Here is a 25,819-nt window from a genome sequence, read left to right on the forward strand (position 1 = left end):
TAAAATCATTGTATGATTCGCCTATAATTTACTTGTTGTGGGGGATTTAGGATTTCAACTGAATCATCTGTTTCTAAAAAATGCGTTCAGGTAATCCGTCTTTCACTTCTCTAATCTGTTTCACAGTGTCAGATCCCAGTTTGTTTACTCCGCTCAGACTCTATAGCAGGATACATTATGCGCTGTGAAAAGCTACCCGGCTCGCTTGTATTATCTCGCAGAAACCCTAACCCTATAGGTGGGGAGGGGGGCACTAGAAAGCCAATGTGGGGGTCCTGAACGCTGCGTTAGAGTTTTATTTCGGATGTTTTTTTCAGTTGCAAAACAGATTACGGTCCAGGTTGCAACACAAAGGACTGTCAATGCACTACTTCCTACAGCCATCTAGGGGTGAATGGGGCGCAGGACGGGGTCCACCGCAGGGTATTTGAGCGCAGGTGCGACATGCATAATAACAGTCAAGCCATAAAACATGAAGGGGGGGGCGCACACATACCTGTGCTCATTAACCTGCAGTTAGTATAACCTCTTCGTGGTAAAAATGCAAATATGAAATGAATAAGAGCCTCATTTGCACTTCGTTGAATCAAGGCAAGACGCTACCACTAGAAGCTATGTGTGTGCACACAGTTATTGTCATGTCTTTCTTTGCTGTGTTTGATCATGCTGTAGTCCTCTGCAGCAGCAGGCCGATGTTGCTCCAATTTGTGCCCACAATACAAGTCGTATTTGTTTGTTTTTCTGTTATAGAATGATCAGATAAAATAGGATGACAATACACCTCACTGTATTTCTCTGTAGCCTACTCTAGTGTGTGTGTGTGTGTGTGTGTGTGTGTGTGTGTGTGTGTGTGTGTGTGTGTGTGTGTGTGTGTGTGTGTGTGTGTGTGTGTGAGAGAGAGAGAGAGAGAAGTTTGCGCTGCAGCATCGATGAGATGCAGCTTCACAAGTTAGCTTTTCTGATCAGTTCTAAGTTCAAAATGACACAAGTAATATGAGGAAAAGTAAAAACTCCGGCATCAATCTGACCGTTATAATTTCTTTTAAATAATTTACCAGATTCAACTGTAGACTTACCCAGAAGCAATAGGCATATGGTAGCCTATAGCCTATTCATAAAATTATAACGTATTTTTTGGCGATACTATATTGAGGAAAAGTTAAAGTAGAGTAGGCTGTAGGCCTATTCCCACGTTTAGATGGAGAAAACCAGAGCATGCTGATGCATCAAAGCTCTCGGGATTCCCTCTCTGAAGAGGAGGTGCAATGTAGCGAATTCGGGACCATGTTTTGTCAAAGTATAACGAGTGTTTTAACTGGTGGGCTATAGCCTATAGGTCTCACTAATATTGACTACTTTGTAAATGAGGACGGTGCACGTTTACGACGCCAGGACTGACCTCAGGGGCCAACCTCTGCTGCTGACATCACTCCGCCTCGCGGCTCGTCGCCTCTGCCCGGAGTCCCATCACGGTCTGAGTCTCCCGCTGTGACCTCATCACCATTCATTCTAAGGCAGGCACTCAGGACGACACACTCACTCGCACCGCTCCCTGGACAACTTTTTATAAACGAAATAAAGCGTGATGATGACAGAAGAAAGTAGGGGCAAGCGAAGGAAACAAGCCAACCCCAGGAGGAATCGAGGTAAGAATCGCGCAGCGCTGGAAAGTTTGAATAAGTTGGTAAATGATGCAGGCAGATGTTGCAGCGGACAGAATATCTCATGCGAACCGCGTCGATTTCTTCTGCAGTTTGTAAACACTAAATTTAAATATTGCATCGTTAGCTTGACTACATTCATGTTTTAGACTCACGTTTTTTTTGCGTTCATGGCTTGTTATTGCCTTACAGCATAAATTGTAGGGATGAGCAGTCAATTTTCGCCAGCCATTGGCATCCACTGGGATTATTCTACCTGTAGCCAATACACACATCTGGGCAAAACCCTGAAATAAAAGCCCACAACCTGTGGCTGCACACGTTTTAACAATTTTATGTACCCTTAACTTGAAAAAAGTAATTTTCTAAATTAATGGTAAATCATCAATTTATTAGAAGGATTCACACTGTCTTAAACCTTCTAGTGAAGTCAGAATCAAACTTTGATTTTAGTTATGTTGAATAAGAAATATTTTTCTGTCAAGCAGAAAAGCTTTCAGTCCACTGTTACTGTACTTCTTTGTGACTTTCTCTTACATAGACTACTGTGTTGCTTAACCTGCTCTGAGACAGATACTTTCTTGTTCCCATATTATCTTCTATGCCTAAGCAACGTGATTTGACATGTTACTTCAAGTTTTCACTGTTTTTTCATCAACATCAAGAAAGTAGACTGCATAAGAAGTAATAAGATGAAAAAAATAGCTTATGTGGGAATGTTTAACTGATAAACCTATTGCTTTTGAACTTGAATGTCCTCCATGTCATAACGTTTTTTTGATGTATGAATAAACAAATAGATAGTAAGTTTAAAAATGTATTTAACTAGTTTTTCTAGTTTTTCTATCAAATATAAAGCTTTTAAAAAGCTTTTATTTAAAACAGTCTACCATGTGCATCTGGAATACATTCTGCTGCTCATTTTGAATTCTAACATGACTATCTCACCTTATCAAGAATTAGTGGAAAGCTTCAGTTGACCTTAAAGATGTCAGTTATCAGTTTCTGTAAATGCACTTCCTATTACAACAGTGCGGAGAGGAACCTCTAGACCACAGCTCTTCAACAGGGGTCTGGGACCCTTAGGGGGTCCTCAGAGTTACTGCAGGGGGGCCTCCAAATTGTTAATTCTTTTAATTTTTTTAATCCAACATATTATTAGCAAATATAAATCAGCCTATTTATGAAATAAAAAACCCCACTGATGATATGCTAACTGGTAGGTAAGGTAGTCACTAAGACAGCTATTCCCAGATCCAGGTGGATTCACTGCTCCACATGTAATGTTTAACATTAAAACATGATTTGTAAAATCATGCCAACATTTATTTTAAAAAGCTTAGTATTCTATGCACAAAAAAAGTATGTATAAAGGCCTTAGACCGCCCTACATGTTATTGTAGGCCCAGTTTAATATGCAACTTAGGGAGTAACTGCTTCATCTCTCTTTCAGTTAAGGGGTCCTTGGCTTAAAAAATGTTGAAGATCCCTGCTCTAGACAGTATGCTCAATTTAAGGACTTTGTTGAGACTTTGTTCTACATGCATCTGGTAGTTCCTTGTTTGTGTGTGGCTCTGAACTCTCAAACAGAAGAAAGGATACACACGCCTGTGCATGGATACATGTATAAACCTTTATTTTTCCGAAACAAACCGAAATTATCTACAACATTGAACGCTTCTCTAACCCTAAATTTGACTGGTGAATCCTTTCTAAATAACCAAAATGTAAACCTAACATTGAATAGCTTAAAACTAAATTATTGTAATACTAATGGGGTGTATCGGTGATGTGTTCCTTCCAATGTTTTGTTGCTGGCTCTGTATTTAATACAAAGTTGTTAGGTGTTGCAGGGAAAGCCATAACATATCCCAAACAAACCTAACCATTACCCCAAATGCAAACATAGCTGCAAACCCCCCAAAAAACAACACATAATTAAGTTGGTCTCTAATGTTCTTTTTCATCTTGCTATCACTGAGAAGATATTTTGTCTTCAAAAACATCACATATACACACACACTCAAACATTGCTGGCTTTATTCTTGACTCTCTCGAGGTTCATGAAAGCCATTGCAAACCATGTGATGTGCTTGTTTGTCTCTGATCTGACATACAACCGCAATAAACCTATTTACTGTAAGGAGTCAGTTTACTTATATAGTTTATTAGTTTGCTGTAAGCATTTCCTCATTTTATTCAGAGAGGTGTGAAGCCCAGCAGAGTGTCACCTTTGTGAGATCCTCGCTGGCTGCCTAGCAATAACGGGTACTTGTGTGTGCATGCGTACACACACGCACACTGTCACCTTTGACTGTCACGTAGCAGTTTGTCGACCAACTGCACTCTATTTCACAAATCAACACCATCACACTACTGTGAAAGCTATCAGCAAAAAAGCACACTTACTGACAAGGACCTGTCACTTATCAGACCACCAGCAAAAACAGTCCAGTTCCTTTAATTCCTGCAGTGACCTCAGAGGAAAGTATGCGTCACCTCTGGTCAATTTCCAGTAATGTTTACTAATTAGCCTAATTTAGCTGAGAATCTGAAAACTGTAAATGTCATGTTATCACTGTTATCTTTAATATACTCTACAATATATTATCAGTAAGGGCATAAGTTCAAGCTGCTGTTTTCCCAGTTGCACTACGAATTGTTAGCGAATCTGCATGCATGAGCTGATGGCACGCTTTTACATACGTGTATGTCACACATGCGTCGGTGCATGTGTAAAGTCTGTGAGTGAGTGTGTGTACATCCTCGTGTAAATGTCGAAATGTGTGTATTAAAGCTCTGAGTTGGATTTGGAATGTGCTGGGCTGAAAGCGGCTGTGTGAGTAGGGAGTTAAAGGTCCTTGATAAAACCAAATGAATTTGGCAGGCCCAACTCATAAGACAGCGATTTGGGGATCTTTTCCAAACCAGAAGAAAGAGAAAAAAACAGGCGGACTTTTCTTCTCTCTCCAAGGCGCCTATTGATTATGTCTCTGTCTCCCCCAATAAAACTGTCAATGTTCACCAATCTTAAGCAACGTGAGGAAATTACTACCCTTAATTCCTGGCAGATTGAAAATAGTCCTAAGACAAAGGAAGAAAACATATCCATTGGAGATGATGACCTGTATTTACTGGCTGTCAGTTAGAGATTTGAGTTACAAAGAGTGTGAATTAATTAGCTTAGCACTCAGCAGGTTCAACATCCCCCCTTCAGGCATGTATACACAGTCAGTTAAACCAATGATTTCTGACACCATGGGGTCATTTGCCTTGTTCTTTATTGAGAGAGATAATGGTGGAATTCATCCCATATTTGCGAAGGATCAAAAGTGTTGTTATTTTGCTCAACTTTACTTACACTTTTTTGTGTGTTTATCTCTATAAATCACTGGATGATGAATAGAGGAGATAAAATATATTTTCCTCAACAAAAAAGTATGTTATGATTACATTTTACAGTTAAATACATTTATAAAAAATTTTTTAAGACAAAGCAACTCTTTAATATCCATTTAATCTGATTCCAAAAAAGTTACTTATTTAAAGTCTTCTGGCTGTGTTATGTACAGGCTTTCCACTTCCCTCAAACTCATCAGGCATCTTCGCCTGAATGACATCCGCACAACTGATCAGACTCATTCAAACCCTCGCTCTTGAATCAGATGTAGGATTACATTTCATGAGCACCCTCACAAACATATTTAGTCCTGTGCCTTGCGCTTTATGTTTTGTTAGTCCATGAAAAACCTCCCTCTGTTGTTGAGTTGATGTGCCTTTTAAGAGAGAGCTTTCTCTCTCCCTGTTTCCCTCACTCCCTCATTCTCGTTTTTCTTCTTTTTTCAAGTGCCAATTTATTTAAACTCCTTTCCCCTTTTCTTCTTTCTCCTTCATTGATTTCCAAACCCCAGTCTTTGTATGCAGCTGGGGCCCAGCTGTGTGTCTGTGACTGTATGTGTGTGCATATGTATGTGTGTGTGTGTGTGTGTGTGTGTGTGTGTGTGTGTGTTTGTGTGGGTTTTTCTGGCACAGTACTGCCACAGTGAGCATAGCACACTGTACACAAAGGACTCAAGCAGCAGAAAAGAGAGAGAAAAAGAGAAAGAGAGAGAATAGAGGGGAAAACATTTGAACGTTAAAGACTGACGCGCTTGTACAGTACAGAGTGGTGGGGCCGGGCCTTTTGGACTGGGCCTACTTTAACGGCAGATGTATCTGCGCTTTGGGATGAGGGCTGGGGAGAGCGAGACAGCAATGAAGAGCCCAGGCACCACAGTTTATTACCAGGACTCTTCAAGGGACTCAGCTCAGGCGTCAGAACCAACGGGTGGGAGGGACAGAGGAGGAAGAAAGTAGAGGACGATGACAGAGGTGGGGAACTGATGGGGTTGACGGGGCTGAAGACAAGCGAAAACAGCTCCTCGGCGTGAGAAGACATGAGATGGAGGGGCGTGAGCAGTAGAGACAGAAGAGACAGGACAGGCGACAGAGTGGGATAATCTAAGTGTTTCCTCATTTGTTCTTTAACGTTCCCACAGCTCCAAGTGTCACAGATTTCACCCATCCTAGCTCTATATGCCAGATATGCACTGCAGTAATGGGGAATCCCTTGATTGAGTCCCTCTGGTATTTTTCACATGTTTATTCGATTATTGCTCTTTCTGATTTTTCAGATGTGGCCCCAGCAGTCACATCTCTTACTTTACATTTCTGCCGCGTGGCTGCCACACTGTCGATCCCCTCCAGGCGGAATTATTTGGAAAGTTTTTCGGTGCCATTGCAGGATTTATACATGTAGAGGGGTTTTCCGCCATATTAGCTCCTGCACATGATTGTTTGGAGTTGTATGATCTTTTTTGAGATCCCTTAGTAGATGAATGTGATAGCCATCATCCACCAATAATCAGAAACAAGTTAAAAAACTGTCCTAATAGACTAGCATAGCACAATGGTGAATACATGAATTCATTAGAAACTTGAGAGCTGAGTTTATGTCTGACGATCACACTACTTTAAACTGTAAGATCACACTAATATACAGATCATGAAGTTTGTATGTATATGTGTGTGCGTGTGTGTGTGTGTGTGTGTGTGTGTGTGTGTGTGTGTGTGTGTGTGTGTGTGTGTGTGTGTGTGTGTGTGTGTGTAGGCTTTGGTGTGTGTGTATAGGTGCCTGGATATGCACTTTTCACACGTTCACCAACTGTATTTCTTGCGGCTTCTCACTCATACACAGGCACCATTTTCACATCAGAGGTGTTTTAGCTGATATATGCCATTTTGCAGTATTATTATTAGATTCTTTGTTGTTGCTTTGGCAAGACTCCTCGTCATTAAGTCTATTTGTGGATCTTCCTTATGTGCAGACAGCCTGGGTATTGTGTGTTTGATGCTGCACATGTTTGACAGAAGAAAGAGGTTAAAACTATCCAGATAGGCAGGCTCTCTGCACACAATTTATAGATATGTGCTGTTTTATCACACCTCAAATTAAATTTGGAAACCCTGCTTCAGCTGTCATGTATTACAAGGCCCAGATGGGTGGCAGAGAGAGAGAGAGAGAGAGAGAGAGAGAGAGAGAGAGAGAGAGACAGAAGAGAAAGACATTGGACAGGGAGAGGGAGGAGAGCAGATTGGCAGGCAGGCAGGTAGGCAGACCCACTCAGCTGGCTGAGAGTGCACCAGTATCTAGATATAGCAGAGCAGCATGTTGAAAGAGGAACAGTTTGATATGTGGTGTGTCTAAGCAACAGACAGGACTTCAGTCACATTTGTTTAGGATCTCACCTCTGACGCCAGAAAACCTCAGACCTGCTGGTGTTTTTGGTTTTATCAGTTAAACACTCTTTGTTCTTTTGACTTGCTTCTCACCACTTTTTCTGCCTGTATTTCATTCTTTGCACCTTTCACTGAGTCAAGTTGATTTTCTTATTGTTTTGATGTTTTTAACCTAAAAATGTGTCTGTCTTGCTATGTCTCATGTGTATCTATGCAGCTCACAAAACATATTGTAGAACTAAACAGCTGTATCGAAAGAGAAATGTTTAGCTGTGCATTGGATTCACTTTGTGATGACAAACAAAAGGACATTGTTACTCCAAAACCAGAGCATGGCGCTAAATACAGAAGATAAAACATGTTCTCTATATGGATTCATTGAAGGGAATTGATAGTAGGAGTGGGTGATATGGATACATTTGCCTTTTACTGTATATGAAATTTTATGATACAATATACGTATGTCATGATTTAGTACATTTTTTGGAAAAACAATTAAAGAGCTGCTGGTGGATAAAATAATCAATCTAGGAGTGCAACCAAGGATGATTTATCAATCATTTCATTTATGAACTGTTTAGTCTATGAAATGTCAGTATAGTGAAACAAATCTGTTACAAGTTCCCAGAGCAGAGGGTGAATTAACAGTCCAAAACCCAAATGTATTCAGTTTACAATGATATAAAAGTGTGAAGCAGCGAATCTTCACCTTTGAGAAGCTGGAACCAGGAAAAGTTTGGCTTTTTTGCTTAATGGATTAATATAATAGCCAAATTGTTGACAATTAATTTTCTGTTGAATCATCTCCAAACTCTAAACCAGATGAACATAGGCCTACATCATCACATCAATGCAAAATTATGCAATATTTCTGTATGAACCTGATCAGTACTCTACTACTTCTATCTGCAAATAAGGTCGGTATTTTCTATCAGCCTGTGAGAAAAAAAGTTGGACTGGACAGACAAGAAGAAAGGCATGGGAGAGGTGAGCCAGCCAACTCCCCCTCTGTCTCCCTGTACCTGTGATCACCTGGCACCACCTTCATCTGACCTGCACATCCCACTCTCTTTACACACACACACACACACACACACACACACACACACACACACACACACACACACACACACACACACACACACACAGATACTTTACATACACATAGTTACCTGGGAGGGAGTGAACACATTCCATCATGGAGTGAACATGCTTCACTGATCTTTTGGCCCACCTGTTACGGTCTTACATTTTACACTTTACACTTCCTCACTCTTTCTTTCGCTGAAAACGTCTCATTTTAACTCATTTCCACTTTGTCTCCACCAGACACCTTTCAGTAATGGCAGCTTTGCCTTCTCAAATTTCTCATAGGCAATTAATGTGTTCACTCATTAATTCAGTCAGTCATGTTATTACTGGTGTAACAGAAAAGTATCTCCAACAAAATACTTTGCAACGTGGGAAACTGTGACAGTTTATGATTAATCAGTAATGACAATGCTATTTGTGTAATGTTGTATGCCTTTAAACACAAAACACACTGTTTAAACTCCAGACAGTCTCAGACAGAGGAAAGATGTTAATGTTTGCTAGCTGCGTGCAATATTAGATCTGAAAATTAATCTTTGGTAGCTCAGGTACGATAAAGAACAGGATCCATTCACCGGAAGTATTTTGTGCTAGAAAGGAAGCAACACCAATAATATCAGTAGACACTGGTCCACTCTGTCATTTATCACTGTGTAACATCTAGTAAACAGTCTTATCTCATCTTTGTTAAAGAATTTCTCATGGTATGTGACAGGTTATCACGTTTTTGTTGGTATTGCAAAATTACAAAACCAGGGAAGGTTTTAAGTTAAGAAAACCAGTCACTAATCAAAATATGGCAATAGGCAAGGAGAACTAAAAACAAATTTTACAGAATCAATTTATTTTTCCTCTTTGGCTTTGTGGCTGACTTTGGTAACTCGGGGAAACAGTGTAGTTATGATTATACGGTGCATGTGTCCAGCATGCAGGAGGGATGGAGGGGGAAGTAAAGTCATAAGGCAGTCTGGCAGCATATCAGAGGGAGGTAACGTCATCTAAATGATACAAGTAATAGGTAGGTGTGAATGTGTCCAGGCCTGATATTGGGACGGGGCTCTGAATTTCAGACACAGATCTGGAAGGTTGACTTCATTGCCACTTCTTTTTTTTCCTCCACTTCACAGATTTGCAGCTTTTTCTGGCTCTCATCTGTTGCCTTTCTTTCTTCTCAGCCTCTTTGTGTGTGTCTCTATTTCTCTTACTGTTTCAGTGTTCTGTCTTCGTTTCTCTTTCTCCTCTGTCTTTGTTATCCCTTTGATTCTTTGAAACTTCTTCTGCTTTCTTACCCTCTCCTACATCCTCTGTTCCTCCTAGCTCAGACTCCCCAAGTCCTGTACGGTCGCCATCATCCCCCCTCCACCTCTTCTCCCTGAGCGCCTCCCCTGTCCCACTGACACCACACGCTGCTCCCATCCCCCGAAAACCACTTCAAACAGCCAGCGCCATCAAAGCCCACAGTCAGTCAGCCAGGCAGCCAGTCAGCCAGCCAGCCAGCCAGCCTTCTGCTTCGACTTAAAATTACTGTCGTCCCAGTCGCAAGGCTGCTTTCCTCTTCTGATACACATCAAAGATCCTCTTAAACTCCCAAAGTTTGCTTTTTAAACCTTTCTTCTTGTTGAGTCTTTTTTATATACACATTATTTCGCTGGTTGAGGTCTCTTTCTCTCCCTCTCTCTTCTTGCCATCATTTTTTTCTCTCCAACTGGGCCAGGTCAGTAATGACATGCACACACTCTCTTGTGTGGTTCTGCTGTCTTTGCATTTTTCTCCATGACTTTAATTAGTTTCTTTTTCAAGGCGTTGGTTCAGGCTGCAGAGCACACATTCTCTTTCACTCACACACACACACACACACACACACACACACACACACACACACACACACACACACACGCACACGGTGCAGCAAACTGTAACTAATGAACATATGGATGTGTGTGTGTGTGTGGATTGCAATATGACTCATACATCTTCCTAATCTGAACTGCATAACGACTAAATGACCAGTTTAATAGTGTGTTTCCATTTTTGCTGCCTGTATTTCTCTGTGTGCGTGTTTAAGGGGCAGAAAAAGTGTTGAAAGAAAGACAGGGGCTAAGAGAAAGAGAAAGAGAAAGAGAGAGAAAGAGAGAGAGCGAGAACATAGATGGTGTGTGCAGACATGGGAGGAACAATTCAGAGAAAAAGAAAATAGAAGCAGAGTGACACATTAGAAAGGCATCCTTTCTATGTTTCAAAGCCTCTGAGGTCACATCACTTGCAATGTTTCGGTGTATCATCATCTCTTGAGTGGAGGATGTAATGTCGGCATATGCCAGAGGATGGCGCCCCGTCTGTATGTTAACCAGGCAGGAAGGCTGCCGGGTCTCATCTAATGGCAGTGTCTATTAAAACAACATTTGTCATTATAAAACAATGTATATTTAGATACAGCTATATCCTATACTCTGTAATTTTACTGAATGAGTTGTCCAGCAGCAGCAGCAGCAGCAGCAGTGGATAACAGTCGGTTGATGTCTTTTCAGGTTCTTTGCTAACTATCAGGACATCAATACATTTTACTTTTAGTGGAATAACAGGTTGAGATTATTACTATTGTCAGTTATAGTGGCAGTAAGAGCTGTAATGCTAGTTGAATTTATGTCGCTGTGACTGCATGTGTAGTGAATACCTTCACATGGTCTGCTCTGATCTTTTTATATCTTAATGTGGGTTTCTTAGAATTCTTGTATCTTGTGTTTTAAATCTGCTTTGAGTGGTTAGCTTAAGACATTTTGGGCTTTAATGCAGTAAATTGTCTTTTTCAAGAAAACCACATCACGCAAAACACCTCTAACAGATCGTATACACAGATGTTTGAAGTAGACAAGGTCAGTGGGATACCAGGCATATTTGTTTCACAAACAAATCTCCCGTAGTGAGTAACTGAAAGTTACAGCCCGAGTTGAACTAACCAAATCCCACATTGTATAGCTGTTAAGCTCAAAGAGAAGTTTTATTTAGCGTGCACCCCTATTAAAAAACTTCAGAACCTTTGTGCTCCGTCAGAGAATGTTTTAATATTCAAAAGGAGCCACTATTGTGTGGTTTCTTGCGCCAACGTACAAAATAAAGAGCCACATCAGAAAGCTGGAACAGTCCCTGAGCATTTTCATGTGTAAAGAAAAAAGAGGGAAAACTAATTTGGAGGGGGGAGACAGGGGTATTTATAGAGTGGTGTGAGAGTATTTGCAATGACAGGAGCCTAATGAAGTGGAGTATGGGTTTTGATTCACAGTGTGGTGAGTGCGTGGGTCCCTCTGTGACCGTTACTGCATTCCAGCACCGATCCCTCGCTACACGGAAACCAGTGCGGGCCACAGGAGGAGGCGGAGGGCCAACTCAAAATAATGTGTTCCTCTAACCGAGCTAACCTTTCTTACCAACATCAGTCCTGCTTCCAGTGCAGCAGATGCACACAGGGCACGATGGCACTGAGCTCAAAACATAATGACAAGGCTTTGTTCCTACATGCAAGCTCTCACAGCACAGTGTAGATACAGTAGTTAAGTAAATTTGCCACTGCTGGTGAATCATTGACACGGCAAATGAGTCACATTACACCATCTATGACATAGCAGGGACTTCCAGAATTATATCAACAGTCTTATTTAAAACAATTTGGTAGTCCTTTGGAAACTGTATTGTGTGTGAGAGCTTATTACAGATGTGTAATGAGAAAGTGAGAAAGAGACAGTGAGTGAGATCAAAGGCTGTAAGTCATCATCATTGTAGTGAACGTTGTGAATGTTTTGGATGTTAAGTTGCTGATGGAACAACTAAACAGTTTTTGGCACGGTTTAGAGAATTCATCTGAAAGTATAGGTATTTTATATATATTTTTAGATGTAAACTTGCCTTATCCTTGTCAGAACAGATACTTAAATGCATTATTTAAAAAAAATCTTCTCCTTACTGTGAAAGTGGAGAGAACACTGTGTTACTATTGCAAGCTGCCCATTAAGTTCAAAAAGTGGCACTAAAGCAGAAAGCCACACTCATCTGCTTTGAAGGTGAAACATTTCTTTGGTAAATGTCACTGTGGTGGTCGACAGGACAGGTAAATATGGCGGCAAACATGTTAGGCAGCAGCAAACAGGAAACCTCCAAAGGAAGGAGACAATTAACCACATGGGCTCTTTGCACACCTCTCACACCTTGCCTCAATTGTGCATAAAGAACAACTGATTGCTGCATTTATTGCATATAAATTGATTCAGTCTCAGGTGTTAGTATCAGAGCAGTAGGGGCTTTAATAGTTTTTAGTGCTTAGTGTTGTCTGTTAATGGGAAAAGTACAAATATACCACACAGCTGAGAAGTAAAGGAAAAACGTGAAGCAGCACCTGTGTCGTAGACAAAACATTTGAACCTTGTTAAATACATTCTAATATAAACTTTGACTTCTATTCATTTTCATCCCATCCCTACTGTGTTTTTATTTGTCTAAAACAAACAGGGAAATAGCAAATGAGAGTGAGGTGCTCATCCACCTTTTACCCAAAGCTGTTTGTTTTGGGTGATCTGTGCACCTCCTATGGCTGAGATGCTTTATGTTAAAAAAGCATACCCTATGGAAAAAAGCGACATTATCAATTGTAGAAGATAAGAGTTATTATAATGACACACTGAATAATGTAGGGTATCATTGCGTCTTTAAGCTCTACCTGTGAGAAATGTAAAGCTATTCATTTGTTTATATTTATATATTATTAATTAAGTTCCTGTGGAGGCAGTTGTTAACTCTGTGAGAGTTGAAATCAATATAGGCCCCAAAAAAATATCATGGATGTCTAGAGTTGACTCACCACAATCTAAGAATACATAGCTCGGCTGAGAATCTACCAGAGGAGATGGATGTATACCCTGTGAGCGTGTTTCTCCGTCTTCTTCACACCGCCTCTCCATGTGTGTCTGCAGTTTAACACACTGTACCTCACACATAGTCACAGTTGCCTCACGCTTTCACTAGCACGTATACGCACCTTTGTCGTGCGATTACTGGTCTGGGCCACAAGTTATTTGGGGGTCCTTTGCTGTCCATGTTCACTCTAACTTGCTTTTATTTCTTTTCTTTCTGTCTCTGTCTGAAATGCATAAACACAGACTGACACTGTAAGATAGAAAATGCTGTTTGAGTGTATGTTTAGTATATTTAACAATCATGTGATATCCGTGCTTTGTGTTTTTAATCACAAAACAATACAGATGGTGAAAAACATCCCATATGTTAGTTTCGCAAATTAAACCTTAAAATAGAAGTATTGTATTTAGTGAATTCACACATACTCAAAGCAAAGATGTGCAGTATGCATGGGTAAAGTGCAAAGATGAGTAGAAGGAGATAAGATGTATCAGCAGAAAAAAAAACTTTGTCTATGAAGGTGAAAGATATAGATAATGGCAGAGTCAAAGTCAATATCCTCTCCGTTTCAGCACAAGGTAGATAAGTTTGCCCTGCATACGTTTGTTGCAGCTTTGTTAACTTTTTGTTTGGTGGTTTTGCTGTACATTAGTTCACTTTATTTGCTGTTGGTTTAATATGTTGGTCTTTTGAAGTCACATGAGAGCAGGTTTCCACTCAGCAGATGTGGTTCACCGTTTGGTGCAGTGATGTGACATGTAGATAGAGAATAACAGATCAGTGGTTCTGATTTCATTTGACTTTCAGAAGCTTGGGCCCTTTCAGAGCAGCCATGGCAGCTGTACACAACACCACACTATGTTACAGCGGGTGTCTCGGGGGCTGTGCTTTGATTCGCAGAGGCTCCTCTGAAATTGTGCTGAGGAGCTCATATGTTAATAATGAAACTAACAGCAGCACACAGTCACACTAAAAGCACTCGTTGACAAATCAACTGTGTTGTGTGGTGTCAGTGAATAGCTTGGTGGCTTTGAAACTAATAAATTCCAAAAGGGATTCTGTTTTTGTGTCACAAGGGCCCTAATTGAACAGAATCATTAAAAGCCACAGTGAACAAAGACAAAATAGTTTCACTACGGTTTTTGTTGTCAATTTAAAGATGCAGAATTGCACTGCAGTGCACGCCTCTGTCTTTGCAGGGCCTTAATCAATATGAGGAAATTAGCTTGGTATTTATTTCTTGAGCTGCTTGTTCTGTGTGCCTCTGAGTGTTTCAAAGGGCAGATGTTGCCACTCAGCTGCACATTCTGTGGCAGTGGTTTAAATGCTCTGACAGGGTGGTGTCTCCTAATGAGCGGGACATCTAAAGGCACGGAGCCGTGACTTTGCTGCTGTGGCACCGCATGGGCTTTAACTTTTCTATCTCTGAGTGCTATTCAGATATTCATGGAGTATCTCACTCACACACACACACACACACACACACACACACACACACACACACACACACACAGTTATTGTTGTCATGTCTTTCTTTGCTGTGTTTGATCATGCTGTAGTCCTCTGCAGCAGCAGGCTGGTCTTGCTCCCATTTGTGCCCACAATACAAGTTGTATTTGTTAGTTTTTCTGAATTTCTCTGTACTCTAGTGTGTGTGTGTGTGTGTGTGTGTGTGTGTGTGTGTGTGTGTGTGTGTGTGTGTGTGTGTGTGTGTGTGTGTGTGTTTGTGTGTGTTTGTGTTTGTGTGTGTGTGTGTGTGTGAGTTAAGGGAATTTCCCTCTGTAGCATGTTTTTCACAGTCAACATCAGTTGGAGGATTTGTGTCAGAGACAGTTTCTGCCTTCTATCTTTCTCTCTTTTTATTCTTATTCTCTAATTCGTCCCTACTCTTTCTTTCAACTCTCTCCTTTTCTCCATCACTTTTCTTTCTTTCTATCTTCCTTTCTTTCTTTCTTTCTTTCTTTCTTGCTCTCAGTTTACTTTATTCTCTGTGCAGTATCCTTTATGCACTGGTGTCTCTGCATCTCACTCTTGTCACCCCCTTTCTCGAACATACACACCACAGCACTGTGTACCAAACACACTGCAAGAATGCAAAAATCACATTGCATTCAAGCATCAACACCACACATCGCATTCAAGCATCTCTTCCTCCACACTAATATGACCTTTACAATCCCCATCGCAGTGTCACAGTTTCAGTCTCATTTATTCTCGCCGGCAGCCATTTCTTTTTTTTGTGACTCGCTGCCAACCGGCTAAGAAACGATTGTAATCAATTGAACTAGAACTTGACTGTGTAACTTAGACTTTCATATCAATGTGTTTGTGGTTATTTTCACCATCATTAGACAAGAATGTTTGTACTTCCTCTTCTCTGGTCACAGAAATGCAATAAAATGCAGCAAAACATCACATTACCACCATTCCTGTTGGTTAACATGTAATTTAGAGCATTTAATCCTCATTTTGCTGTCCACACTCATAATATAATCTGTAAAACATTTGGATAAATTATAATCAAGGGTTGCATTCCAAAATGAGGTCACCACCAAAAGGAAAATTCAACATTTGAGTTTTCTGTAAAGTAAATTAAACTCACTTTGGAATATTGTTGGTATCATACACTATCCTATGATCTTATAAATGACAACATTTTAAAGTGAAATCTTTTTGTATTAAAATCTTTTTGTCTAGGAAAGGATAGTGTGCTCATTTTGTATTTGGTGCATGTGCAGTAACACAATTAGATAAAACACAATTGGAACGTGGTCATCAGTGTGTTTTTGTCCCTCTCAGTGTTGCTAGTGCAGGTCAAACCAAACCAGATCAGGCCAAGGTGCCAAAGAACTATCCCCCTGAGAGACAGAGTGAGTGAGTTGCTGCTACGATTGAGGAGATCAGGTGGGAGGTGTTTGTTCTTAGTTGCGGTCCTCCCCTGACTCATTGCACAAATGTCAGACAACAGGTATGAATAAGAGAGCTGCCACAGTGAGAATTTTTTAAACGCCATGTTAGATTTCTGCAATATATTGAAAGATGGGTCATCGTGAGCGGGCTCTGCAGATGAATATGGATTTACCTCGTCTCTAAACTGCTCTCATAGGTACTGTAAAATGACAATACACACTCTTCCTGTGCTTGCTTTTTGTTTGTTGTTTAGCGTGTGGGCGTCCGTGATCCTCGTGGTAATATATTGAGTTCAAAATAGCAAGTGTTGAGGTTCTTTTGACATCTGTGAAACCATCACAGTTTTAACATCATGAAAGAAGCATTATATCATGCATTAACTAAACCAAATAATTTAGAAATAATATTTAAAATATATTATATATGTGTTATATCAAAAGAGTTCTGTTACAAAAATATGATGAATCAGTAAGTTTTTAATTATGCATCAGTGTATTCCGTTGACTGTATCCCTTCTTGTTTTATCACAATTTTGTTTAAAAAGTGATTTGATGTCTAACTTAAAAACATTACAAAGTGTCAAAAGAGTGTACAAATATTAATTGAAAAGTCATAACCTAAAAAAAAATGGAAAACATTTAAAATCTAAAACTAAAGTCAAAACTTAAAAATATGTACTCTATTTTTTTCCTACGTATATTTAAAGGTAAAGGTATTTTAATGCTATTCATATGGTGTGTGGTTCTAATTTTGTGTATATAACAAAAACTGTACTTCTATGACACTTTTAATTGAGTCACAAAGTTTTTCTATTTATTTATTAATTAACGTATCAGAAACACTACTATTTCTGTTCGATTTGGGTGTTGCTCAAAATGTATTTCTGCCAGTTACCAAAATGTCTTAAACTGATATTTGCATAAAAAAAGGGTTGGTTGGTTGGTTGTTTTTATCTCATGTGATAAATAAAAAATAGCATTGATAACATAACATTAACATTATTCTGGCTTTTATTTAGCAATCTTGAACTATAAGACTCAACAGAACGGTAAGCTAATGCTACCATTGCGTGGTAAATTGGGCCTGGCCTTGTTTGTTGCCTTTAAAACCAAAAGAAACAAACAAGGTAATTTCTAGGTAATTATTCCATGCTTACCATTTAGCCACATAATTACTAAGTCAATACCAGATCACATGTGTGCGTCGTAAAATAAACTGCAGCTTAGCATTTTGCTGTACAGTAGATGCCCTCTGGGACATAAACAGTGCAGAATTAGACTGATACTGAAGCTCTCTTTGCTGTTGTGAGCCAGTGCTCACAAAGTGGGATTTTTTTTGTCTTTATCGTATGTGACGTATTTTTAATTGGGGTTTGTAGTTTAGTTTGGTTGTGTAAAGATTCTTTCTCTCCATGTCATGCACATATGTGCTTATGAATGTATCCAGGCGTTATCCGTCTCTGTCTGGCTTTAGAAAACTGATTAAACTATGTAAATAATAAAATAACAACAGTATATTATCACTTTTAAGGCTTCAGATCAGATTCAAGATGGATCACAAGCCCCCAGGTAACCCAAACAGTGATATATTTTCTCAGGATAAAACTCTGGTGTCCCGAGCTGAAAACAGTAGACTTCTTTCTGGCAGGCACACCGTCAATCTTTCACCGTCACTGTCAGGCAAGGAAAGCGACAGATAGATTAAAATAGTGCAGTGCAGTGTTAGATCTGAACACACTGTTGTTGTCAAACCATCAAAAACAGTCCCCAAAAAACAGAGAGATCGACATTGTCAAGCATGATGCAGCACAGTTCAGTTAGCCCTCTCTGGATATGAGTCACATTCTTCCCACGCACACTAACAGTGCATACACAATAGAAATGTACTGTGCTGTTCTGTGTGTTATTTTGTGTTCAGCATCTTCCAACAAATTACACATTCTTAAAACTCTTGCACATTGCATGAATCCATAACTCCTTTGTACCTTGACATACAATCTATTTGCAGGCGATCCCAAACCTCCTGCACTGTTCAAAGATTTAGCTGTCCTGCTCCAACAAATTAAAAAAAAGACCAATTTGAAGGATGCAATCACTATCCAAATAAATAAATCAACGGGCCCAATAATGAAAGCCATCCCAGTGCAGTGCCGCTTTAATGACAGCACATATAGGCTCAGTGTCACTCACTGTCATGGGAGAGAAAATTAGAGCCAATTTTACGATAATCCGGACCAGATTTTTCTCGTTTTGAGCCCAGCGGTATGTCCTATCATCCCAGAAAAACTCCTGCAGGGCTGATAAGTCGACCTCAACTACATCATATAACTTCATAGCTGTCTGCTGTAGGGAAGCACATTTGATGACCAATTTCACCCCCCATAAGAGCAAGTCATTCCTCCCCATGTTAGTAGAGCAGCATGGAGCAGAGGCCTGAATGACTGGTCTCGGCTGATTCAGAGTTTTGCATGAGCTCACTTTTTATAGCGGTGTAATGAAGTTGGGGAAGGACATGCAACTAGATGACACAAACAGATACACATTTGATTAGCCAATATACTCATCAGAAGAGTGTGTATACATCAAGTGTTTTAGGTGTGTGTTTGCGGGCCGCCCCCTTGGCAGCACTGGGTCCCTCTTTTGCTCTTTTAGTAACAGAGTGAGTGTGGGTGTGTTGTCTGTGTGTGTGTGTGTGTGTGTGTGTGTGTGTGTTTGTGTCTTCTAGATGTAAATTTGATGACTTAGATTTGCTGAAATGTCTCCGCCGGTGTACAGAACAGTCTCTGGCCTTTGTCACTGTGGGCCGTGGGCCGTAACTGAATGTGTCAAAAACAAAATACTCATCAATTATTGCGTCCACCAGGATGTATTTGGAACGGCATAAAGTAAAATGAAAAGCTTTCAAGAGTGACTGAGTGTTGTTTGACAGTTTAATGAGTAAACTTTGTTTGTGTTTTGTGAAATGTAATGAGCTGTGAAACCTTATTTACCCTCTGATCTGATGAAAAGAGGCCCAAAAGGAAAATGTATTTAAAACTAAGAAGAAGTATGGCAATGTACTTTGATTTTAATCAGACAGTCATTAAAAGCCATATTTTCACAACAACACTAAAAGAAGAATCTCCCCTCTGTGTGTTGGCACAGTCCATGTCCCTCCTCGACAATGGCTTGGCTTCCAATTAAATATATTTCAATGCACTGGCAAAGAGTCTATGTGTGTTCTTAAATGGCTATTACTTGGTTGTGATTAGATTTAGCCAATCAGTGAGAGGAAGACAGAGTCCTCAAAAAAAAGCCTTGGAAATAAGAGCCAACAGCTGAAATCCCAGGCATGTGTTTGTGATTGTCATTTATTGTCTTTGCCATGGGAAAAAGAAGTGCGCCTTCCAGTTGTGCTGTAGCCTCTTTTAAATTACAATATGTTATTTATCATTGCTTCTTACTGCTGCACTATATCCCTGCTGCATCACAAGTCACATACCGCACGTGTGCGAAGAAAGCCATAAAAACGGGTTTTTCTACAGTCACACAAATTGTGTTTTGTAGAGCATTTACACATAAACAGTTTCACTTCAAAATTACATTTTACCATTTGATACAAAGAAAATTTAGAGATTAAGCCTAAAAATGATTTGAATAAACATTGTAATTACAAGGATTAATACTGACATTAAAATAAAGTGTATTTTACTGAACTGACTGATTGCCAACATAACACTTCTACATATGCCTAGTCAAGTCTTTAATTAAATGAATACAATTTTATATTTGAATTAATCTATTTTTTTTTTTTTATGTATTTCTCGGTACCGTCAGAGTAAAACCATCCCTTTGGAAATTACGCTGAAATTGACCAGAAATGACTATTTACTTTTTATATTTCAGTGTCTTCGGTTTTATATTGGGATGACAGCTCAGTGAAATATTTGAAATATCATAATTTCTAATTAGGGACCTCTTTGTTACAGTTCTGGATCTCCTTTGCACAAATGTGTATGTGTTGCATGTTGAGCGTGTCTGCGTGTATTGATCATAATCGCACATCAAACCATGCAAAGCCATATAAAATATCTCATGATAAGAAACACACATGAATGTAACTGCTCTTGCCTACAGAGAAACAACACTGAAACAAATAAATAATAATATGGTTGTTCATCTTTCAAACAACATGTCAGATAGTTTAGAATTTATTAAATTATTATTTTTTAATTTCTGTTCAGTTTTCACTGCTTGCTTTCGAGTCCTGACATACAGTATTTTTTTTTAAATGATGTAGCATTGTCTTATTGTTTTAGTCATTATCTACAGCTGAAATGATAAGAAACTCATGATGTCTCTTGCATTTTAAATTATTTAAAAAAATAATGAATATATATTTAGACACCACAAAATAATAATTGGCATCCCATTGAATGTAGAATATAGCCACACGTTTTTGATATTTGATTTTCAATATATTTGAAAATACAGTATGGATACTGTATTCCCTAATGAGCATACTTTCTGTTTGCTGCGCGGCAGTGTGAGAGTGTCTCCCCCTAAATTTAATCTTTTCTGTTTTTCTCCTACTCACAGTGGATGCTGAGCAAGTGAGTTCACTGGGATCTGAGGGGAAGGATGAAGTGGGCCTGTGGTGCCTGGAGCCCCAGGAATGCCAGGAGAGCCTGGACAAGACAAGCCTGACACCTAGCGAGGGGACAGAGGAGCCTGGAAGCCCTGCTCGCTCCACGCGGCCGCACAGCCTTAGCCTCAGCCCCAGTAGCAGGAACTACTGGCCGCAGGTGGAGCAGGTGGAGCAGGAGGCCGAAGCCGCAGAAGACACCACCGCCGCATCCGCCACTGACAGGGAGGGAGACCAGGAACCATTGAGGATGTACTGTAAGTTCTGAAGTATAAAACTCTGTAAAACCTTTGCTATTTCAAGTTATACCTTTATTTTTTGAATGCTTTCTGAAGAATGAAAGCCTGGCCAAGAAAGTGTGTGAAATGTGACACATATACTGTATAAGACTGCTGTGTAGGACACCACTGTGTGTGTAAACAATTTTTCTGATGCAAGACACCGCCAGTCTTATGATGCCTCTCAGGACCCTCTAGATACACCTCACATCAGCTCCTTGAAACCATGCCTTCCCTACAAGCTGTTCCTCTTTTTCACTCTTCTCTTTGAAAAGGCAGGCTTCTGAAAGCATGACAAAAGAACTCATCCCACACAATGTCACAATATTTCCATGCATCAAAGAGGTGACGTTACGGTACTGAAATCAGTACTGCGCGACGTGAGGCTTCCCCTTTTATTTAGGAGAGATCAAAGGCTCACGCGGCTTGACTACTAACAATCACTTAGCTCCCTCGCGTCGTCTGATTTGGCCTTGCCTGATGAAGGCAAAGCTGAGTTTTTACAACAGTCAACCACACAGGCTCTTCTCTTCACCACATAAAAAACAGCTCAAAATATGCCAACATCTGCAAACATTTGAAAAATCTCCCTCAAAGTCGCTGTAAGCTGACTGGCTTGATTCATAGGATAGGAGGCGCCCTCTCTTCTATGCATGGCTTTCTCTGTCTCTGTCATTGCACTCAAGGACACAAATGAGAAAGAATTCTTCAAATCTAGTTTCATATCTGGCCAACTAGTTCCCTGAATACATTGTTTTATCTGTCAGTCTTCAAGTAAACAATTTAGTTCCATTAGATTCAGTTGCGCATACATGACTATATGAACAAGTCATGTACATTCACACAGAGTCAGCAGACGTAGCAAACAAAAATGTAAAAGCAGCAACGGTTCAACCGCACTGATGCACCTACTGAGCAGCGTTAAAAATAAAAAATGATGGGCACCCGGGTAGCTCAGTTGGTAGAGCGGGTGACAATATAGAGGTTTACTACTCGACGCAGCGGGCCCAGGATCAACTCCAAACTGCGGCCCTTTGCTGCATTTCATTCCCCCTTCTCTCTCCCCTTTCATGTCTTCAGCTGTCCTGTGAAATAAAGGCCTAAAAATGCCCCAAAAAATAAAAATAATAATAAATTCTTCAACTGTCAACTTTATTTTGTCCCAGGGGGGCAATTGGTTTTACAGCAAGGCATACAATACATGAAAAGACATAGACATACAGTGAAGAAAAAACTAATACTAACAAACAGACAGACATGGACATAACAGTGGTGGGCCGTTTATTTTACACCTGGGCCTTCAGTACTATCCTACAGCAATTAAACAACCTTTGAATAACCTCACCATGACACTAGGACATTATCGTGTGGAATAAAGTGATTTAACACAAGGCTCAACACCTAGAGAGTTTCAATACACTATTGCAGAGACAAAAATACACGGTGACTGAAGCCATCAATTTACACAGTATGGTAGGGTGCTGCATCACATATAATCCAAATGAATGTAATTACCAAAGAAACAACAACCGGTCACATTTACTCATACGACGACCACAAAGCAATCAAAAACACAAATAACACAATCGGCGATCAACAGGCTTCCCCATAAATCCCAGCCGAGCTGCTGGGGATCAACAACACACATGCCACCACGCACACACAAAGGAACTTTACATCTAAAACTTGAAATGAACTTGAACTAACGTTACTGCTAAGGTTATGTGATGCTAGCTAGTTTGGCTTTTTGGCCACCGTATACTAACTGGTCCCAAAAATACCAATACTGACGTAGGTCCAAGGGGGTAAGCTTCGCTTCAGAACTCAAACCTCCTATGGCGCCATTTTGACGCTACCAAACGATCACCCAACGTTACTATTCCATTGACTGCCATTCATTTTGATGTCACTTTGACAGCAAATAACTTTACATCTGAAGTGTTTGAAGACTTTTTTTGTCCATTGTTTAGTTCTAAAGAAACACGACAATGTATAAAAGGCTCCATTACCTTGTATCTCACGTTACAGCTCCGTATCAGATGTTTTTATAAAAAATAGGCTAATGATTATGTCATAACCGCGTGACTTACTGTGTCAGGGGAAATCTGATTGGATAAAATCTCTAATTTATGAAACACACTTATATATATATATATATATATATATATATATATAAAAATTATAAAAATATAATTTTCTGATTCTGACAATCTCTTGGCCAGCAGAGAAGGCCTTGCTGGCCCTGACGGCCCACCTCTGACATAACACCTGCTGCCGGTCGCTGCATGAGCCCTCAATTTATCTACTTCTCAAAAAGAGAGGTCATGGAGGAATGCCATATACTAAACTGCATAATAACGGGATATGGTTTATGGTCTTTATATATATACAGTGGTGTGAAAAAGTGTTTGCCCCCTTCCTCATTTCCTGTTCCTTTGCATGTGTGTCACACTTAAGTGTTTCGGAACATCAAACCAATTTAAACAAAAGTCAAGGACAACACAAGTAAACACAAAATGCAATTTGTAAATGAAGGTGTTTATTATTAAAGGAGAAAAAAAATCCAAACCATCATGGCCCTGTGTGAAAAAGTGATTGCCCCCCTTGTTAAAACATACTATAACTGTGGTTGTCCACACCTGAGTTCAATTTCTCTAGCCACACCCAGGCCTGATTATTGCCACACCTGTTCACAATCAAGGCATCACTTAAATAGGAGCTGCTTGACACAGTAAGGTCCACCAGAAGATCCTTAAAAGCTACACATCATGCCGAGACCCAAAGAAATTCAGGAACAATTGAGAAAGAAAGTAATTGAGATCTATCAGTCTGGAAAGGGTTATAAAGCCATTTCCAAAGCTTTGGGAATCCAGCGAACCACAGTGAGAGCCATTATCCACAAATGGCGAAGACATGGAACAGTGGTGAACCTTCCCAGGAGTGGCTGGCCGCCCAAAATTACCCCAAGAGCGCAGCGACGACTCATCCAAGAGGTCACAAAAGACCCCACAACAACGTCCAAAGAACTGCAGGCCTCACTTGCCTCAGTTAAGGTCAGCGTTCATGCCTCCACCATCAGGAAAAGACTGGGCAAAAATGGCCTGCATGGCAGAGTTCCAAGGAGAAAACCACTGCTGAGCAAAAAGAACATCAAAGCTCGTCTCAATTTCTCCAGAACACATCTTGATGATCCCCAAGACTTTTGGGACAACATTCTGTGGACCGATGAGACAAAAGTGGAACTCTTTGGAAGGTGTGTGTCCAAGTATATCTGGCGTAGAAGGAACACTGCATTTCATAAAAAGAACATTATACCAACTGTAAAATATGGTGGTGGCAGTGTGATGGTCTGGGGCTGTTTAGCTGCTTCAGGACCTGGAAGACTTGCCGTGATAAAAGGAACTATGAATTCTGCTGTCTACCAAGAGATCCTGAAGGAGAATGTCCGACCATCTGTTCGTGTACTCAAGCTGAAACGAACTTGGGTTCTGCAGCAGGACAATGATCCTAAACACACCAGCAAGTCCACCACCGAATGGCTGAAGAAAAACAAAATGAAGACTTTGGAGTGGCCTAGCCAAAGTCCTGACCTGAATCCTATTGAGATGTTGTGGTATGACCTTAAAAAGGCCGTTCATGCTCGAAAACCCTCTAATGTAACTGAATTAGGACAATTCTGCAAAGATGAGTGGGCCAAAATTCCTCCAGGACGCTGTAAAAGCCTCATTGCACGTTATCGCAAACGCTTGGTTGCAGTTGTTGCTGCTAAGGGTGGCCCAACCAGTTATTAGGTTTAGGGGCAATCACTTTTTCACACAGGGCCATGATGGTTTGGATTTTTTTTCTCCTTTAATGATAAACACCTTCATTTACAAATTGCATTTTGTGTTTACTTGTGTTGTCCTTGACTATTGTTTAAATTGGTTTGATGTTCCGAAACACTTAAGTGTGACAAACATGCAAAGGAACAGGAAATGAGGAAGGGGGCAAACACTTTTTCACACCACTGTATATATATATATATATATATATATATATATATATATATATATATAGGGACAATGACTATACCAGTCAAAGGTTTGGACACACTTTCCCATTCACTTTAATGAGAAAGTGTGTCTAAACTTTTGACTGGTACTGTATATATTTTCATTGGTGGAAGAAGTATTCAGATCCTTTACTTATGTAAAAGTACTAATACCACACAGTAAACGTACTCTGTTACAAGTAAAAGTCCAAGTACAAGTATGTAAGTATTATCAGGAAATGTACTTAAAGTATTAAAAGTAAAAGTAGTCAATGCAGAGAAATTCTCACATTTTAGAAACTGGAAACGATCAAAACTGTTTTGTCAATCAACTTAGTGTTTAATCGGTTATTCATTTCAGCTGTATTTGTAGGCCGTTATTTTGTTGGGTAGTTTAATTTATAATAAAACATCATATTACATGAGTTTTGTGTGCTAAAATCTTAATTTGTAAAGTAACTAGTAACTAAAGCTATCAGATTAATTTAGTGGAATCAAAATACAATATTTCCCTCTAAAATGTAGCGGAGCAGAAGTAGAAA

The 25,819-nt window shown here is 39.9% G+C and overlaps 1 protein-coding gene across 1 annotated transcript in view; it reads left to right on the forward strand.

The window, feature by feature from the left end:
* The first annotated feature begins 1,585 nt into the window (after positions 1 to 1,585).
* LOC114553546 (zinc finger E-box-binding homeobox 2) overlaps positions 1,586 to 25,819 on the forward strand; it is a 28,672-nt gene continuing 4,438 nt past the window's right edge. The window contains exons 1-2 of the mRNA XM_028574753.1: positions 1,586 to 1,646; positions 20,924 to 21,226. Coding sequence (XP_028430554.1) covers positions 1,586 to 1,646; positions 20,924 to 21,226 — 364 coding nt within the window. The remainder of the gene's footprint in view (positions 1,647 to 20,923; positions 21,227 to 25,819) is intronic.

Source organism: Perca flavescens, chromosome 4, assembly GCF_004354835.1.
Source record: "Perca flavescens isolate YP-PL-M2 chromosome 4, PFLA_1.0, whole genome shotgun sequence".
NCBI lineage: Eukaryota > Metazoa > Chordata > Actinopteri > Perciformes > Percidae > Perca > Perca flavescens.